At 37.8% G+C, this 20,955-nt stretch overlaps 1 protein-coding gene across 1 annotated transcript in view; it reads left to right on the top strand.

Moving 5' to 3' along the window:
- The first annotated feature begins 11,618 nt into the window (after window positions 1–11,618).
- The window catches only part of LOC115209054 (MAM and LDL-receptor class A domain-containing protein 2-like), a 217,824-nt gene continuing 208,487 nt past the window's right edge, over window positions 11,619–20,955 (top strand). The window contains exon 1 of the mRNA XM_029777126.2: window positions 11,619–11,738. Within this exon, the coding sequence (XP_029632986.1) occupies window positions 11,645–11,738 (94 nt within the window). The 5' untranslated portion in view covers window positions 11,619–11,644. The remainder of the gene's footprint in view (window positions 11,739–20,955) is intronic.

Below are 20,955 nucleotides of genomic sequence, written 5' to 3'. Positions count from 1 at the left end.
GGTGTAGGACGGATCCGGTTATCGTCCGAGTCCATCGTAAAGATCGCCCCACCTCCTTCCTTTGGCCGGGTAGGACAGGTAGTTGTTCTCTGTCTGGTGACTATGGCGAAAGAGGTTGTGTGGTGGACGCGATTGAAAAGGTAAAGACGAGTACCTTCATCTTCGGCCAAGGCCATATTGACTTTTTCAGGTTCCACCTGAAAAGGAAAGTGAGCCTGGAGGGGGAGGTGCTGTCGCCCGGTAAATTTGTTGAAAGGTAGGTGAATGTGGCAAGAATGACCCGCGTGAATAGGCCTACTGTAAGTGTGCGCCTGTTGGCCGGATGGAATGAGGAGGAGAGGGATGCCTACCTGAGATACCTTTGTTGTTAGGGCGTCCAAAGAGATTCCTTTGGTCATCTCTCAGTGGAACTCCCCCTATTGGCGAAATACATTGTTGATTTAATTTCCTTGTTAATTGTGATTTTTTTTTACTGTTTACACGTTTAACTCCACTATCCCTCATCTGTGTATCGTCCTTTATGTTTTATGTTCGGCCCTGGTGACCAATAAAGAAATTATTATTATTATTATTATTATTATTATTAGTAGTAGTAGTAGTAGTAGTAGTAGTAGTAGTAGTAGTAGTAGTAGTAGTAGTAGTTAAGATGTCGCGCAGTATCCAATATCGTGATGTTGTTGATTGAAGATATAGTGTCTGTCAGGGGTTTGTACTGTCTGTCATGTCACAAGAAGGACCTAAGACTGACAGTACTTGAAGCAGTGTGTGCAGTTCCAAATAATACCGATTTCTGCAATACACTTAGACTGCAGGGTATTTGTAAAGTTTCCAGTTGTTTCTTCAGGTTGGGTGATATTGAACCCAATGCTCCGATGACAATAGGGACAACTTTGTAGCTGCTACATCTTGGCGATCTCAATTCTCAGGCCTCCATATTTAACAATCTTTTCTCTTTCTTTCATAATAATATGTTGATCTCCTGGTACCGCCACGTCGATTATTAGGCACTCTTGTTTGTCCTCCCTAAAGGTTACTATATCCGGCATTCTGTGCTCTAACACCTTGTCTGTCTGGAATTCAAAGTCCCAAAGGACTTTTGCCTTCTCCTTTCCGTCCATTACCTTTTCCGGTGTATGTTGGTATCATGCACCCGTTACCTCGTATCCATACTTCCGGCTTAGTAGCTAGCGAATGTTTTAGACTACCTTGTCGTGTCTGCGTTTGTATTCTTTCTGCGCAAGACTTTCACAAACACTAACAATGTGAGTCACGCTTTCGACCCTCTTACCACACATCCTGTAGTCTATCCAGGCTACAACAAGATTCTTTTTTTTATTTTATTCATACCTCATTTACTATCGGTAAGAAACAGCTGCTTATGGCGGTGTATACTTGAGAGATTTTTGAGCCAGAATCCCCGAACACCGTCTGGTCTGGAGGCTTTCCAATTCGGTAATTTCTTAAGTATCTTGTTAACTTTCTTATCTACGAGATATTCTGTCGGGAATTCTTTTACTGACAGTAGAAAAAGTGGAACAGCAATATGGATGACAAAAGGAAAGACCGTCCTTATACACAAGGACAAAAAAAAAAAGAAAGGGTTGGGTTAGTCAATAACTAGAGACCTATCACATGCTTACCGCTTCTCTGAAGTTATAAACTGGCCTCAATGAAGTGTGTAGAAGTGTATAGATTCTGGAAATCCTTAGATCCCAAAGTACGGGAAATCATCTTCGACCTGGACTATAAGATGATAATCCTGGACGTGAGTGACGGTGAAGGCGGTGCCTTTAGACTGGTGGCCATTTATGCTTCGACAAGGTTCGGAAGGTCAGGTTTCTTGAGACGTCTAGAAACATTCCTGGGAACGTCTCACACTTTAGTATTAATGGAGGATTGCAAAAGTATTTTGGACACTCGGAAGGACTGTGTGAAGCTAGTACATAGCAGAAGGGATGTAAAAGCCTTGAAACCACGCTCAGAAACTTCCAGTTACCTGACAGGTACCAACTAATTTTCCTTGATATGCAATAGTGGATATAGAGCAACGATGACAGGTCATCTAGATCATACACAGAGTATTTTTGGGGTCAGTGAATAGGGATAGTGTAGGTTATCCACAAGTCAAATTAGTGGGTTTCACAAATCTATGAGCTGTAGAGCTATGAGCTGTAGATAGGGACCTGTAGAGCCGTAGACAGGGACCTAGTTACTGGAAGTTGAACGTGTCCTTACCGGCACGCAGAACTAGAGACCGGTTTAGTGAACTTGTTGTTAAGCGGCAGTTGACGGTAACAATCGTCAACAGCCAGTGGTAGTTCGCCTTGAAGAGGGCAATTAGCGTTTAGCAAAAAGCGAACAATAGAAATAGATTACAGAGAAAATTAGTAACCAAACTAGCAGTGGCATCGCGACCGACGTTCTAGCAGCGAGAATGGCCCTTGACCGTTTATTCGACGAAGATTGAGCTGTCAGAGCTAAGGCCCGTGTACTCAAACACGAAGGAACTAAAACTGTCCGATGGGCCCAAACGGTGGAAACACGACGTGGCAACAAAATCACTGATGGATCGGGACGGGTGCGCGCTACTCAGTTCCGAGAAGATGTGTGCGACCTACCAGCAGCATATCGTGCTGCTGTTTGAGAAAGCCGATGACTCGACAACGATAGCTGGCTTTAGTTCGTATTTGGACTACCTTCCGCGGCTCTCGTGAGGTTCAGGGAAAAGCCGATAACAGCCGCTGAAATACTGGAGTAGTGAGCGATTGCACTTGTCACTAATCACTCGGTTAGGATGGTCTGCCCAATGAATTCTATGAGTTCATGCCAAGGCGGATTCTTGGCAGACGTCTACCGTAGCTGGCAGCTGAATGGGAGAATTCCTAGTACTGTTAGCCGGGATGTGGTAACGCTGTTGAGAAAGAATACCAACAATGGGGACGTACGAAGGAATTTTCGATCCATAACTGTTAAACAAAGAGTTTTAGATTTTGGCCAAGGTGTTAGCTAAAAGGTTAGCACTAGTCGTCGGTAGTCTGGTTAGGGAAGCGCAAAAGTGCGCAATCCCGGGATAGTTCTTCTTTCTTTTTGTTTATAGTAAAAATGGCAAAATAAGAGTGGATATTTATTTTATGAGTGCTGTCTATAAACTCGTGCATAAAGTATGTTAAAGGCATTAAGAAACCATCGTATTCCAATTTCTTTCACTTTTCAATGAGTAGCAGATGAGTGACTAGATTTCCATACAGACAAAACAGAGGCTACGCTTTTAGGTATTTTGGATAAAGTTTTCAGAAATAACCCAATAGGTTTTCCATTAATTCTGTGAAATATTCACGCTAGTTATTAGTATAAGGCGGTGAGCTGGCAGAATCGTTAGCACTCCGGGCGAAATGCTTAGCGATATTTCGTCCGTCTTTACGTTCTGAATTCAAATTCCACCAAGGTCGACTTTACTTTTCCTCCCTTTCGGGGTCGATAAATTAAATACTAGTTGCGTATTGGAGTTGATTTAATCGGCTGGCCCCACCTTCCCCAAATTTCAGGCCTTGTGCCTATAGTAGAAAGGATTATTATTATTATTATTATTATTATTATTATTATTATTATTATTATTATTATTGAGTGAGAGAGCAGTGCATGCCATCAAAGTGACACTGGGGTAAAATATACGAAGCCCAGTATACCCATCATGACTACCCGTCTGATAAGGGTACACCAGGCACATGCATCACAACCATAAGTGGGCAACATGGTGATCAAGATAAACAGCATATGACCTTGCAGGTGGGGCCCAGTTAGAATTTTCTTCTGGTTAAGTAACCTATCCTACTCAAAAGGTCCCTGAATAAGGGTTGTTTAAGGATGTTAAACGAAACACCCATGTTTCCAGAAGTGAATTATTCAAAACCCTAAGAATCCCTCTCAACACATGGCTGTGATGCTCCCCCACTACTTCTGCTCGTGATCAGAGATGCACATATCGTCAGCCACTAAGGGACATGCTCAACTGGTTAAGGTCAAACAACTGACAAGCAAATCTGTGGTATTGAGCAGAATATTTGCTGTAGCCCATCTTTTATACCAAGACAAAACAATATCCATAAAACTTCCAATCAGTTAAGATCAGAGGCTATGAGAGCCACTGTCTAGTACTGCATCAGGGCGTTTATTATTATTATTATTATTATTATTATTATTATTATTATTATTATTATTATTATTATTATTATTATTATTATCAGCAGTAGCGAGCTGGCAGAATCGTTAGCACGTCGGGCAAAATGCTTCGTGGCATTTCGTTCATCCTTACGTTCTGAGTTCAAATTCCACCGAGGTCGACTTTGCTTTTCATCCTTTCGGAGTCAGTGAAATGAGTACCATGTACGCATTGGCGGGTCAATGTAATCCACAATCCCACACTGCAAAAATTGCAGGCCTTGTGCCTACTGTAGAATGGATTATTATCATTATTATTATCATTTCTTTGATACCAGCTAAATAACAAATACATGCCGAGCGACAACCAGTAACCTAGAGCAAGCACTGCCCTAAATTACTGGTTGTCCTTTGCTACTCTCCTAATGCAATGTTATTCAACACAGCTTCATGCCCTGTTAGGTTTTCGTTCTTGGCTTAAAAAAGAAATAGTTTTTCAAAATATAGATTACAAAGACAAGAACTTACGCACAGTGTAAGTCGTACAGTTTAGTAGTTTTTCTTTTATTCATGTATGTATTTTGTGCGATTTTTTTCTCAAAGCAGGTATGGCTGTGTGGTTAAGAAGATCGCTTTGTAACCATGTGGTTTCGGGTTCACTGCTTGGCACAACTTGAGCAAGTGTCGCCAGCTATTATCCCGGGATGATCACTCCCTTGTGAGTGAATTTGGTTGGTGGAAACTGTGTTGAGACCCGTTGCACATATATGTTTTTCTCTGTGTCTGTGCATATACGTGTGTATATCTTTGTGTTTGTATTATCCCCCGCCAATACTTGACAACCTGTGTGGGTTTGTTTATGTCCCTGCAACTAAAATGGTTCGGCAAAAGAAACCAATAAAATAAATACTAGATATAAAAAATAAGTACTGGGGTCGGTTTTTTCAACTAAACTCTTCAATGCGGTGCCCTAGTGTGGCCGCTGTTCAGGGATTAAAACAAGTAAAAGATAAAATAGCAGTTCAGCATTTCGAATATTCATTATTTGTTTCTGATTATTAACTTCAAGTGTTTATATTTGTGTCCTTGATAAATATCAAAAGGAGAATAATCTATTTACTACTAAAACTCCGTGGTTGGTTGCTTGCTTGTTTGTCATTTACTACAGCCGAACCGGCAAATAATGAGAAAATATTCTAAAAAAAGTATCCCTGAAATGTGAATACAAGCAGAATAAAACAAGTTTCGTATAAATCGGACTACGGATTTCCGAGACGGGCGGTATTTTGTGGGGTACCTTCATAAATAGCCAAAACGGTGCATAATGGGAAATACTCTGAAAGTAACATGATCCTGAAATGGGAAAATTGTTTCCATTAATTTTATGTTTACATTATATAACAATTCCTTTTGCATTTTTGTAGAAGTGTGCACATATACCATAAATAAATGCTGTTACTGGAGTTCAAGTTTATCCCGAAAGTTCTATTTCAATTAGATGCTGTATATAATCAATAAAATCTTAAACACAAACTTGAAACCAGACCTATGGTTACACGAACGAATTGAAATATATAACTGAATCAACTTAGAATTAACTTTCATTTCAATGCTATATTAAAATCAGCTTCAATGTTTTATAAACTGAACCGTCAGTGACACAACGGGTTACAGGTAGTCCTGTTCTAAATAAATTTTAGTTATTATTTCTTCATATATTAATATGTGACTGTTATTCTTAAAACATCTATACCTTACATTTATGGTGTATTCAGTAAAATATATGAAAAAATATGATGAAAACAAAAACAATTTTTACAATTTACAAAAGTAAGACTTCTTATCTGGTTATTGACGCCGAATTGACCTGGCAGATTAAGTCTGCCATCTAAGACTTCAGAAAGCAAATTGTCTAAACAAATACTGCCGAACATCTCATCAGGTACTCTAAGAATGCTGCCAATCTATTGCCCTCGACTGGTAACTTATCAGATCCGAAGATGAAAGTTTAAGTTAACCTGGGACGGAATTTAGCACAGAATATCGAGAGCCGAAAGTAATACAAGAACTATATTTTATTCTGTATTCTAACAATTATGCCAAACATAGCGTGATAAATCCGGGTATCGCAGTGTTGAATTTCAATATCAATTCACCGACACAGGATCGTAAATGCTCACTCTAAACATTACTGACAAAAGCATGAATACAAAGTTGTAACGTCATTTGCAATACAACACTCAAATATATAAAGACCTATCCTACAAATGTTTAAAAATTTCTAATTGTCAGTATTGAATGCCATTGAATTTAATATGTGGGAAACGTTTCTTGATAGCAACAACGACGACGACAACAATGATGATGATGATGCATATTTGTAAAATCAATTATTGATTAATAAGACGATCCTTGAAAACTGTCACAAAAAATATAATTCGAGTACTGCATGGATCGACTATACGAATGCATTTGACAGCATTCCCCATGGTGAATATTGAAAGCTCTTAACATATACAAAATCTTTCTAGTTATCTCAGATTTTCTCTGACATAACATGATCGATTGGACAACGTCTCGTTTTCCTAACCACTGCAGTGAAATCATTGTAGTCTGGCAAAATTAAAATGAACTGTAGAATTTTCCAAGTTGACTTCCTCTCATCACTTTTCTTCTGTGTTACATTCTTCTTTCTTTCAAACCAGCCAAACGACAATCTGTATGGATATACACTTAGCAATAACAATAATAGTCTGATCAACCATCTCTTTACGCTCTAAGTTCAAATTCAGCCGAGGCCGACTTTGCCTTTCATCCTTTCGGGGTTGATAAATTAAGTACCAGTTGAGTATTGTGGGTCGATGTAATCGACTAGTCCCGTCCTAACAAATATCAGGCCTTGGGCCTATAGTAGAATGAATTCTTCTTCTTCTCCTTCTTCTTCTTCTTCTTCTTCTTCTTCTTATTATTATTATTATTATTATTATTATTATTATTATTATTATTATTATTATTGAGTGAGAGAGCAGTTCATGCCATCAAAGTGACACTGGGGTAAAATATGCGAAGCCCAATATACCCATCATGACTACCCGTCTGATAAAGGTACACCAGGCACATGCATCACAACCATATGTGCGCGACATGGTGATCTCATATCAAGATAAACAGCATATGACCTTGCAGGTGGGGTCCAGTTAGAATTTTCTTCAGGTTGAGTAGCCCATCCCGCTCAAACGGTCCCTGAATAAGGGTTGTTTAAGGATGTTGAAAAAACCACCCATGTTTCCAGAGGTGACTTATTCAAACCCCAAAGAATCCCTCTCAACACGTGGCTATGATGCTCCCCCACTACTTCTGCTCGTGATCAGAGATGCACATATCGTCAGCCACTAAGGGACATGCTCAACTGGTTAAGGTCAAACAACTGACAAGCAAATCTGTGGTATTGAGCAGAATATTTGCTGTAGCCCATCTTTTATACCAAGACAAAACAATGTACATGATAACACTTCCAATCAGTTAAGATCAAAAGCCATGAGAGCCACTGCCTGGTACTGCATCAGGGCATTTATTATTATTATTATTATTATTGAGTGAGAGAGCAGTTCATGCCATCAAAGTGACACTGGGGTAAAATATACGAAGCCCAATATACCCATCATGACTACCCGTCTGATAAAGGTACACCAGGCACATGCATCACAACCATATGTGCGCGACATGGTGATCTCATATCAAGGTAAACAGCATGTGACCTTGCAGGTGGTGCCCAGTTAGAATTTTCTTCAGGTCGAGTAGCCCATCCCGCTCAAAAGGTCCCTGAATAAGGGTTGTTTAAGGATGTTGAAAGAACCACCCATGTTTCCAGAGGTGAATTATTCAAACCCCAAAGAATCCCTCTCAACACATGGCTATGATGCTCCCCCACTACTTCTGCTCGTGATCAGAGATGCACATATCGTCAGCCACTAAGGGATATGCTCAACTGGTTAAGGTCAAACAACTGACAAGCAAATCTGTGGTATTGAGCAGAATATTTGCTGTAGCCTATCTTTTATACCAAGACAAAACATTATTATTATTATTATTATTATTATTATTATTATTATTATTATTATTATCATCATTATTATTATTATTATTATTATTATTGAGTGAGAGAGCAGCACATGCCATCAAAGTCACACCTCCTAGTGCTCTGGGTAGGTAAAGACGATCTGTGTCTGCCTTTGGGTAATACATTTTATTGCAAGTCAGCAGCTTACAGATTTTCTTGTCAATCTTCCTTATTTCGCTCATATTCCAATTAAACACATTCAAATTCTAAATAACAACTGGAACCGCTAAGGAATCTATAACTAACACCTTGTTGCATACATTTAACTCGGAGTTTAGGACTACTTGAACTTTCTTGTGACATTCTTTTCTGATATTCTGTTTCATACTTGCATGCTGAATGCCAGAACCCTCATTTATTCCGAGGTATTTGTAAGTTTGCTCCTGATCGAGTTCTTTTATGACTGTGTCCACATCTAACACTACTGAATGTAAGGTCTTCGATTTCCCTTTCTAGAAAGTGGCCGTGTTACATTTATCAAAACCAAATTCCACCCCGATGTCATCACTGAATGCTTTCTCAGTTCGTGGTAGTCCTTCAAGCTCATTATTGTCTTTGCCATAGAGCTTTAAGACATCCATATACAATAGATGATTTATTTTCTTATCGCCAATTTTATATCCATACCCCGTTCAGTTAAGTTTACTTGTAAGCGGTATTAAGGCCATGCAAAAAATTAAAGGTGAAAGTGAGTCACCTTGGAAAATGCCGCAGTTGATATTGATATTTCTTGTGGTCAGTTCTCCATTAGAGAGGTATAATTCCACATTGACATGTTGTGCTTCAGGAAGTTTGAAATCACAGGAGAAAGTTTGAAGATACAGTTCTATAATTAAGAGACGAGGAATTATGTACATCATTTACATTCGACGGATATTTGTCCTCATCTTGTTTGTTGTTGACTCAACGTTTCGACTGATATACCCTCCAGCCTACTTTAAGTGTCTTGGGGAAATTTCGAACCTGGGTTCTCATTCTCAAGGTATTTTAAAGTTGCGAAAATGGCAAGAGTGGATGGTACCTCTCTAAGTGTAGACCTGTGAGTCGGAGAGAATGAATTGGAGAAACTGGGGTTTCAGGGAAATCTCGGACAGTGGGGTTTCTCGATTATCCCTAGAGGCCTTCCTGTATTAGGAGGGGCACATCTCTATCTTCTTCCCCTCCCTCTTTATTTTTTTTAAACCTTTGTATGCTATGCATTGTCCCTTCTTTTTCAGTGTATACTATGTATACTTTCTTACCATTTTCTTTATCATTTCATTATATGTAAACCCCCATATTTTATGTCTCTCTTTGTATTGTCCCCCACATCCTTCGCCCTTGGGGTAAATAAATGAAATCATCATCATCATCATCATCAATATTATTATTTTTATTCATTAGTCTTATTTTCATCATGTGTTTTCATTACACTACTGAGCGCAGCTCTGTGTGCCTTGGGTATGAGCTGTAGTTTGTTGTGATGCTCTTGCTGTTACTGTATTGAAAGTGTTTTACGTAGGATGTGTGCGGTGCCTAGTAGTGCTATTTTCTGTATGTTATATATATTTGTTAGTTCTGGTGTTTTTGCTATGTATTTGTCTGAATATTTTTTATCATACCTAATGCGCCTATTATGATACAAATTGTTTCTGCTTTTAGACTCCACATTCGAGTTACCTATTTCCAGGTTTTTGTATTTTGAAAGTTCGTCCGTTTCTTTTAAAGAAACGTTGTCATCTATTGGTATTGATGCATCGATTAGAAAGCATTTTTCTTGATGATCACTGATAACTATATCTGGCCTGTTGGCCTTAATTTCTCTATCTGTGTGTATTAGCATATCCCAAAGTATGGTTGCTTTCTCATTTTCTGTGACCTTTTCTAGTGTGTGCCTATGCCATCCAGTGTATATAAGTCCCAGCCCTGTTATGTCTGTGAATATATTCCTTCTTAACCAGGACTGGGCAGCCAATGACAGTATAGTTTATTGTTTCTTGTCCATCTCCACATATTCTGCAGCTACTTATGTTTCTTTTCATTACATATTTTTGATAAATACTGGTGAGAAGACTTTGGTCTTGTACTGCAATTAAAAATTCTTCAGTCTCTGCTTTGAGTCTTGAGCTTCTTAGCGATTGTTGGTATTTTGCTTTGTCTATTTCTTCTTCTTCTTCTTCTTCTTCTTCTTCTTCTTATTATTATTATTATTATTATTATTATTATTATTATTATTATTATTATTATTCAGTAGTTCTATTTTTATAGCGTGCTTTTACTTCACTACTGAGCGCAGCTCTGCGTGCCTTGGGTATGTGTTGTGATTTGTTGTAGTGCTCTGATGATTACTGTATTGAAAGTGTTTTGCGTAGGATGTGTGCAGTGCCCAGTAGTGCAATTTTCTGTATATTATATGTTATTATCATTATTATTGTTGTTGTTGTTGTTGTTGTTGTTGTTGTTATTGTTGTTATTGTTATTATTGTTTTTGTTATCATTGTTATTGTTGTTATTGTTGTTGTTGTTGTTGTTGTTGTTGTTGTTGTTATTATTATTATTATTATTATTATTATTATTATCATTACTTCCTGGAGTCTTGCATGCGTTATAAGCAGCCTACATTACCCCGCAGCATACAGTACTCCGCTATCTCTTCTTTTCAACCATCAAGTACTTTACTGATTATTCTGGACGTGCCAACGAAGCAAACATTTTGTAACGGTTCTATTGGGCACTCTATTCCGATTTCCTTTATCTTCCTCTGGATGCCTTCTGATACTGTGCCCAAAGACTCAACAATAATTGGCACTGTCTTCATCTTCTTCATTTTCCATAACAGGGCTATTTCACACCTAAGAGTGTTGTATTTATCTATTTTTTCGCCTTCCTTCTTCACTATTCGTGGGTCAAGGGGGCATGCAGCATCAGCTATATAGAACGTGGTACATCTTGTTGACCACCACTAGGTCTGGTCTGTTATGTTCTAGCACCTAATCTGTTTGGAGTGGAAAATATATCACATGTATGACTTTAAATAGCCAGTTAGGTTAGATATGCCAAAAGTAATAGTAGTTTATGACTGATATATTTTTAATCTGAAAAAAATGCAAAACTCCGTATATATTTCATAGTTATTTGAACTCTTCAGCTAACAGGAAAATCACTGTATATGTATGCATATATAAACTCATGTCCCGATTACCAGTTGTATCACCACCACTAACAAATTTCTCATCATTATGATGAGTATCATCCCTATCGTCATAATGTTCTATGCTTTATCTGAACTAGCAATACTTTGAACAGTACTAACACATTTACAACTAACCTGCAGAGGTAACTTTTTTATCAATAATATGTCATATTTTATAATCTATTTATTTACAGATGATGAAAATGAAGACATATCCTTGTCTGTCTCGTCATACCTATCTGACATTGTTCGTATTTGCAGCTTTAACTGTATTTGGACATGCTCACCGTAAGTATAGATAGATATAATTTATTTTGTAGTATATGATATTCAATAATGACTCATGCAATATTGAATATTCCACAGAATAGAGAACATTAACATTGTTGGTTCATTTACACCAACAGACAGATGCAATAAACCACATGCATGCATATTCATGTGTATGTTCACACACACACACACACACACTCACACACACATACATACACACATTTATGCAGGATTGTTAGAGCATCGAAACGAAGACATCATGATTGTAAAGTAAACTTCTTAAACCATTTGGTTATATTGTACCTTTCATTTATTTGTATATATATATTTGTATATATGTATATATACATACACTCACACACACACGCATACATACATGATACACACACACACTTATACAAATACACACATAGAGAGAGAGATATTCATATATATACACATACATATACTAACCGAGCTAAAATTTTGTTCATTAGAACTACATGAAAGAGAACAAGCCAAATATTAAACTTACCTTTAAACATATAAGTTGGCATTTAATGTTCTTACACAAAGCATACAATAATATAAGTCTTAATGCGACGTTGTCTGAGAAGGATGGGTATATGAGTGGGTATATGGGTGTTTGCGTGAGAGAGAAGAAGAATTAATGGGTGAAACAGAGAAGATGGGAAGAAGCTACCATTCCATTACAACTCTCCCTCTATGAACCCAAGAGGATCTATGGCAAACATTTTTTTTCTTTCACGTGCGGTACTGTTGCAAGTGTTTTCTACTATAGCCCGGCCGACCAAAGTGAGTGGATTTGTCAGACGCAAACTGAAAGAAGACCGTTATATATGTGTGCGCATGTGTGTATCTGTATCTTTGTGTTTGTGCTGTCAATGCTTGACAACCGGTATTGGTTTATTTATATCTCCGTAATTCAAAGGTTAGCAAAAAGTGACGGATAGAATAAGTGATGAGGTCGATTTCTTCAACAAAACTCTTCAAGGCACCGCTCCAGAATGGCAGCAGTCTAATGTCTGAAACAAGTAGAAAGTAGAAAAGTAGGTAGTGGGTGCTTATGTGTGTGTGTGTATATATACATATATATATATATATATATATATATATATATATATATATATATATATATATGTATATATATATATATATATAAGAAAAAATAAGGTACACAGAGATCTGGATGTACATTTACAGATTTTTATTAATATGTCACATGTTTTTTATAAATCACATATTAGCGCTTGCATCTGCTCTAGTAGATTCTTCAGATTTGAATTTTGGGGGGGGATTCGTCTCTTTTTATAATATTATTGAGTGTGTAAGGGTGGAGAGAGATATAGGATAGTAAAAGAGGGTGAGGAATAGGGAGAAAGGGAGAGAGAGAGAGTGTGTGTGTATTTGTGTGTGTGTGTATTTGTGTGTGTGTGTATTTGTGTGTGTGTGTATTTGTGTGTGTGTGTATTTGCGTGTGTGTGTGTGTGTGCCTGTGTATCTGAAAGGAGTGTCAATGAAAAACAGAAGGAAAGAAAGAAGGAAGAGGGAAAGAAGAAAAAAGCATGTTTACATCTATACAGCTGGTCAGTTCTTTCAATAGAAAGTGATGAGTTGATTCTTGGCCTTTAAAAATGGCTACTCTAAGAGGGTCTTGTTTTGATAAAGTTATTTTTCAAAAAATTGTCTGGATTTATTATCATCGCCATCATCATTGTTCAGTGAGAGAGAGAGAGAGAGAGAGAGAGTGTGTGTGTGTGTGTGTGTGTGTGTGTGTGTGAGTGTGTGTGTGTGTGTGTGTGTGTGTGTGTGTGTGTGTGTGTGTGTGAAACTGGAAATTCTTTATGCCAACAAGCCAGAATTCACCGACAACATGTCCGACAGGAGGAACTGCGAGAGATTCCACTGAGTAGACACTTAGAAACATGTGGAGAAGGAAAATTTAAGATCTTTCCCTTCTGTAAATGCCCAAGGAATGACACCTTCAGAAAAAATATGGAACAATACTTCATAACAAAGTTCTCCTCCAAACTAAATAGATAGATAGATAGATAGATAGATAGATAGATAGATAGATAGATAGATAGATAGATAGATAGATAGATAGATAGATAGATAGATAGATAGATAGATAGATATATGAATATGCGTGGCTGTGTGGTAAGAAGCTTGCTTCCTAACCACATGGTAATGCAATCAGTCACAGTGCGTGACACGTAGAGCAAGTGTTTTCTGCTGTAACCTTGGGTCGACCAAAGCTTTGTGAGTGGAATTGATAGATGGAAACTGAAAGAAGCCCGTTGTGTATGTATATATATATATATATATGTGTGTGTGTGTGTGTGTGTGTGTGTGTGTGTGTGTGTGTGTGTGTGTGTGTGTGTGTGTATTATCCGAACTGTATAGTATTAAATATCCATCACGGCTGGTCTTACCAATCGGTTTCGGGTAAAGAATACAATGGAGTATAAGGTAACAACCCGATTATATAACTTTACACACATCAGAGTTAGCCGATACGGAAGGGAATATGGTGACTGCTCTCTACTGTCGGAGGTGGATTAGCACAACCGGTCAGAAGTTGCAGTGGAAAAGGTGGTGGGACGAAAATGGGGCCAGAGGATTAGTTTAGAGGTTAGTTTACCTTGGTTGGATATGCTATGAAGCCGGCAGTAGTTATCTTGAAGTGGGGAAAGTGTGCATTATTAATGTGCTGCTCCTATGGGGATGGGGTGCATGGTATGTGTAGTGGTGTCATGTGTATAATTTTTTCTGGGGGTGTAGGTATATATAGCTGTGTTCTTTGGTCGTGGGTGGGGGCGTTATGTTATTGTGCAGTGTGTAATGTGTGTGTCGGATCTGTGTATATGTGGGGGTACAATTTGTGTGAAGGGGTATGTGTTGGGGGAAAATACAGTTTAAATTGTGGGGTATCCACCTTATAGGGGTTTGAGCGTGTGTGTTTTATGGGTGCCTTGGTATGTGCTTTGGTCAAACTCTTTTTACCGAGCCCAAGGGCATTAGTCGTTTGCGGTAGGTCGAGGCAGGGGACCTGTGGGTGTAGTCATGGTGGGGCGCGCAGATACGATAGCATGTACTTCCTTTCATGTGGCCAAGGATTAAACGTCTCAGTCCTGCGATTCAGATAAACACCCGGGCGTTGAGCTCCTTTTAAAACTACTCTCTTCTCAACCAGGCATTATCTGCACTTCCTGTTGCTATTGAAGTAGGGTTTGCATCTTTCTAGGATCTTGGATCTTCCACTTTATGCTGTACTCCGAGGTGCTTTCTTTCAAAGTCCAGACGTACTAGCGTAACTACCGCAGTATAGTTTGTTCTAATAGAATATACACGTTTATGTAGGGATAAATATTATATGTATAAGTTAGTATGTTTTGTGTGTATATATGTAAGTGTATGCATCTATTTGTATGTATGTATGTGTGTGTGTATGTATGTATGTATAAATGAGAATACTTGCGTAAATATATATATATGTATGTGTGTATTTGTTCTTTGTGTGTGTGTGCATATGTGTATATATACATATTTGCGTTTATTTATTTATATTGGTGTATGTGTATCCATATATTAGGGTATCCCGTTTTCAGGGTAAAAATGTTTTCTGATTGCACCATTGCACTGTGTGGGTCAAAAAAATGAGGTATACAAAGTGACAAGGTTCTAAATCCATTTTTGTGACTACACAAGCCTCTTGAAATTGAAAAATTGGTCATTTTGACTGTGCGGGTGAGGCGTCAAATTGAAAGGTATCTGTTTAATGTTTGTCTTTTAAGTCCCATGCGGATCTAAATTATGCTAGAAAATTATGGTGTAAGTGCATAATTTATTTTTAACGAATTTATGAACTGAACAATGGTAGCCAGAGTAACAGCCTAAGTAGCAACGACACATCTGCTGACAACAACATTAACAACAACAACAATGACAGCGGTAACGCCGATGGCGACGGTTGTGCATCAAGCAGCAGAGACAATACCAATAACAACTTTTCAGGCGGAAACGGCAGTTATGCCATCAGAAATGGAACTACCAGAATCACGTCCAGTGGCAGCAACTCCAGTAACAGCAACAACGACATCAGATACTAAAGAAACATCAGTGGTGATACCATATCCAATATATATATTGCAATACATATACCACATTCAATATATATATTGGATGTGGTATCACCACATATAATGTAATAATGTAGTCATATATATATATATATATATATATATATAACAATTTAGGAATGGCCTAGACAGGCCATTCGTCCACTAGAAAGAGCAGCCATAACTCCAACCGCCAAGTAGTGTAATTCGGAAATAAGGTGAAAATTTAAAAACATTTACCCTAATTCATCTTTTATACGATGCATCGTTTCAGTGTCTTTAATGATAGACCAGCTTAATTAAATTAAATTAAGCTAGTCTACCATAGGTCACACTTCATCAGTAAAAGAAACCTGGGAGAGACGGATATATACGAGGCGACTGTATCAATGCCTCGGGAATATCTGTCTTAAAATTTTCAAGACCAACGCATTCGCGCCAAACTTATCGGCAGCAAATATAAACTGCCGATTCAATCTCAGAATTAGTCAGAAAATTATCAATTAATCAATTTAGGGTAGCAAAAAATTCAGTAAAAATTTATCGCTACCAGCGGCCTAATGGAAAAGAGAAAATAGTCAAAGACTAAATATGTATAAATATAACAATTTAGGAATGGCCTAGACAGGCCATTCGTCCACTAGAAAGAGCAGCCATAACTCCAACCGCCAAGTAGTGTAATTCGGAAATAAGGTGAAAATTTAAAAACATTTACCCTAATTCATCTTTTATACGATGCATCGTTTCAGTGTCTTTAATGATAGACCAGCTTAATTAAATTAAATTAAGCTAGTCTACCATAGGTCACACTTCATCAGTAAAAGAAACCTGGGAGAGACGGATATATACGAGGCGACTGTATCAATGCCTCGGGAATATCTGTCTTAAAATTTTCAAGACCAACGCATTCGCGCCAAACTTATCGGCAGCAAATATAAACTGCCGATTCAATCTCAGAATTAGTCAGAAAATTATCAATTAATCAATTTAGGGTAGCAAAAAATTCAGTAAAAATTTATCGCTACCAGCGGCCTAATGGAAAAGAGAAAATAAGTGGACGAATGGCCTGTCTAGGCCATTCCTAAATTGTTATATTTATACATATTTAGTCTTTGACTATTTTCTCTTTTCCATTAGGCCGCTGGTAGCGATAAATTTTTACTGAATTTTTTGCTACCCTAAATTGATTAATTGATAATTTTCTGACTAATTCTGAGATTGAATCGGCAGTTTATATTTGCTGCCGATAAGTTTGGCGCGAATGCGTTGGTCTTGAAAATTTTAAGACAGATATTCCCGAGGCATTGATACAGTCGCCTCGTATATATCCGTCTCTCCCAGGTTTCTTTTACTGATGAAGTGTGACCTATGGTAGACTAGCTTAATTTAATTTAATTAAGCTGGTCTATCATTAAAGACACTGAAACGATGCATCGTATAAAAGATGAATTAGGGTAAATGTTTTTAAATTTTCACCTTATTTCCGAATTACACTACTTGGCGGTTGGAGTTATGGCTGCTCTTTCTAGTGGACGAATGGCCTGTCTAGGCCATTCCTAAATTGTTATATTTATACATATTTAGTCTTTGACTATTTTCTCTTTTCCATTAGGCCGCTGGTAGCGATAAATTTTTACTGAATTTTTTGCTACCCTAAATTGATTAATTGATAATTTTCTGACTAATTCTGAGATTGAATCGGCAGTTTATATTTGCTGCCGATAAGTTTGGCGCGAATGCGTTGGTCTTGAAAATTTTAAGACAGATATTCCCGAGGCATTGATACAGTCGCCTCGTATATATCCGTCTCTCCCAGGTTTCTTTTACTGATGAAGTGTGACCTATGGTAGACTAGCTTAATTTAATTTAATTAAGCTGGTCTATCATTAAAGACACTGAAACGATGCATCGTATAAAAGATGAATTAGGGTAAATGTTTTTAAATTTTCACCTTATTTCCGAATTACACTACTTGGCGGTTGGAGTTATGGCTGCTCTTTCTAGTGGACGAATGGCCTGTCTAGGCCATTCCTAAATTGTTATATTTATACATATTTAGTCTTTGACTATTTTCTCTTTTCCATTAGGCCGCTGGTAGCGATAAATTTTTACTGAATTTTTTGCTACCCTAAATTGATTAATTGATAATTTTCTGACTAATTCTGAGATTGAATCGGCAGTTTATATTTGCTGCCGATAAGTTTGGCGCGAATGCGTTGGTCTTGAAAATTTTAAGACAGATATTCCCGAGGCATTGATACAGTCGCCTCGTATATATCCGTCTCTCCCAGGTTTCTTTTACTGATGAAGTGTGACCTATGGTAGACTAGCTTAATTTAATTTAATTAAGCTGGTCTATCATTAAAGACACTGAAACGATGCATCGTATAAAAGATGAATTAGGGTAAATGTTTTTAAATTTTCACCTTATTTCCGAATTACACTACTTGGCGGTTGGAGTTATGGCTGCTCTTTCTAGTGGACGAATGGCCTGTCTAGGCCATTCCTAAATTGTTATATTTATACATATTTAGTCTTTGACTATTTTCTCTTTTCCATTAGGCCGCTGGTAGCGATAAATTTTTACTGAATTTTTTGCTACCCTAAATTGATTATATATATATATATATATATATATATATATATATATATATATATATATTTACATATATATATATTTACATATATATATATATATTGTCTTGTCAGCGCAATAAATAATTATGCACCCGAGCGCACTGTATATGACAATTTCATTATCATCATTATGATATATATATATGTACGTATATATATATGTGTGTATAAAATATGAATATATATATATATATATATGGGATGGAAGCACTCCGTCGGTTACGACGACGAGGGTTCCGATTGATCCGATCAACGGAACAGCCTGCTCGTGAAATTAACGTATAAGTGGCTGAGCACTCCACAGACACGTGTACCCTTAACGTAGTTCTCGGGGATATTCAGCGTGACACAGAGAATGACAAGGCCGGCCCTTTGAAATACAGGTACAACAGGAACAGGAAGTAAGAGTGAGAGAAAGTTGTGGTGAAAGAGTACAGCAGGGATCACCACCATCCCTGCCGGAGCCTCGTGGAGCTTTAGGTGTTTTCGCTCAATAAACACTCACAACGCCCGGTCTGGGAATCGAAACTGCGATCCTACGACCGCGAGTCCGCTGCCCTAACCACTAGGCCATTGCGCCTCCACACACACACACACACACACACACACACACACACACACATATACACATATATATATATATATATATATATATATATATATATATATATATATATACATATATATATGTATGTGTATATATGTGTGTGTGTGTACTGAGTCAAGTACGTCAACACCAGCATCAAAATAAAAATCAAATGGAAATTGTAGTTAAGATACCTATGCCAGTGACACGTAAAAAGCACCGTCCGAACGTGGCTGATGCCAGCGCCAACTGACTAGCGTCCGTGTCGGTGACACGTAAAAGCACCAACCGATCGTGGCCGTTTGCCAGCCTCCTCTGGCCCCTGTGCCGATGGCATGTATAAAGCACCCACTACACTCACAGAGTGGTTGGCTTTAGGAAGGGCATCCAGCTGTACAAACACTGCCAGATCAAGATCAGACTAGAGCCTGGTGCAGCCTCATGGCTTCTCAAACCCCGGTCGAACCGTCCAATCCATGCTAACATGGAAAATGGACGTTAAACGATGATGATGATGATGATATATATATATATATATATATATATATATATAAGTGAGATTCTGTCTGTTTGTACTGCAAAGTGAAACTCAAACCAGGTACAATTCTGTATAATTTTCTTTTTCTCAATTTGTCTATTTTGCCTCTCTTTCTTTCTCTCTCTTTCTTTTTCTCTCTCTTCATTTCTCCCACTCTCTCTCTCTTTCTTCCTCTCTCTTTTATTTTCTCCCTCTCTTTCTTTCTTCCTTCCTTTTTTCTTTCTTTCTTTCTCTCTCTCTCTTTTCCTCACTAAAAGAACACAAACACACACACACATATATCAACTGGTACATTTCCCTGTCAAAATAGTGAAACAAGAATAAAAGAACACACACACATGTATATATATATATATATTCATGTTTCAGTTATTTAATACTATGAGTATCCTCTCTTTCTGTCTGTCTAGCTGTCGCTCTCTTTCTTGATCTCTACCTCGCTTTCTCTTTTTATCTCCCTGTCTATCTCTCTATCTGTCCATTTCCTTCTCTTGCTTTCTCTTTTTCTTCCTTTCTGTATCTCTACCTCTCTTTCTCTTTTTATCTCCCTGTCTATCTCTCTATCTGTCCATTTCCCTCTCTTTCTTTCTCTCCCTTCCTTTCTCCCTTTCTTTCTCTTTCTTTCTTTCCTCCTTTCTCCCTTTTTCTCTCTTTCCCACTCTTCTACATGATCAACGTCATACACATTCTACTGACATAGAAAGTATTAACAATAACACAGGAGGACTTTATTCTTTAGATGCTCCAGGAGGTAGCGGGAAAACATTTGTAATTAAATGTCTCCTGGCTAAAGTTCATCCAGAAAATTAAATAGCTTTAGCTACTGCTACTTCTGGGATCCCAGCAATATTACTACCTGGAGGTCAGACTGCCTATTCAACATTCAAGTTACTTTTAGATTTATCTAACAAACAAGATCCAGTTTGTAATATATCTAAAAATTCTGTTATGGGTGAACTAATACAGAGATGTCACTTAATTGTTTGGGATGAATGTACCATGACCCACAAAGAAGCTTTTGAAGCCGTTGACAGAAAATTACGAGACATTAAAAATCGCTATTCCATGTGAAATGTCGCAGTATTATTGTCAGGAGACTTCCAACAAATATGACCGATGTTCCAAGAGGAACAAAAGTGGATGAGCTCAATGTTTCAATAAAGTTTTCTGTATTATGGCATCATGTGAAAACACTTCAACTTGCAACAGATATGAGATCGAGGCTTTCAAGACATCAATCAGTTGAGCTATTTGCAGAGCAGCTTTTGGAACTCATTGAAGGGAGGGTTCCAATTGATGAAGAACAGTTTCTTACACTCAATGCAATATGTAATTCAACACATTCTACCA

This window comes from Octopus sinensis, linkage group LG3, assembly GCF_006345805.1.
Source record: "Octopus sinensis linkage group LG3, ASM634580v1, whole genome shotgun sequence".
In the NCBI taxonomy this organism is placed as follows: Eukaryota; Metazoa; Mollusca; class Cephalopoda; order Octopoda; family Octopodidae; genus Octopus; species Octopus sinensis.
The sequence above is the reverse complement of the archived record's forward strand: the minus strand, read 5'-3'. Positions and strand labels throughout refer to the sequence as shown.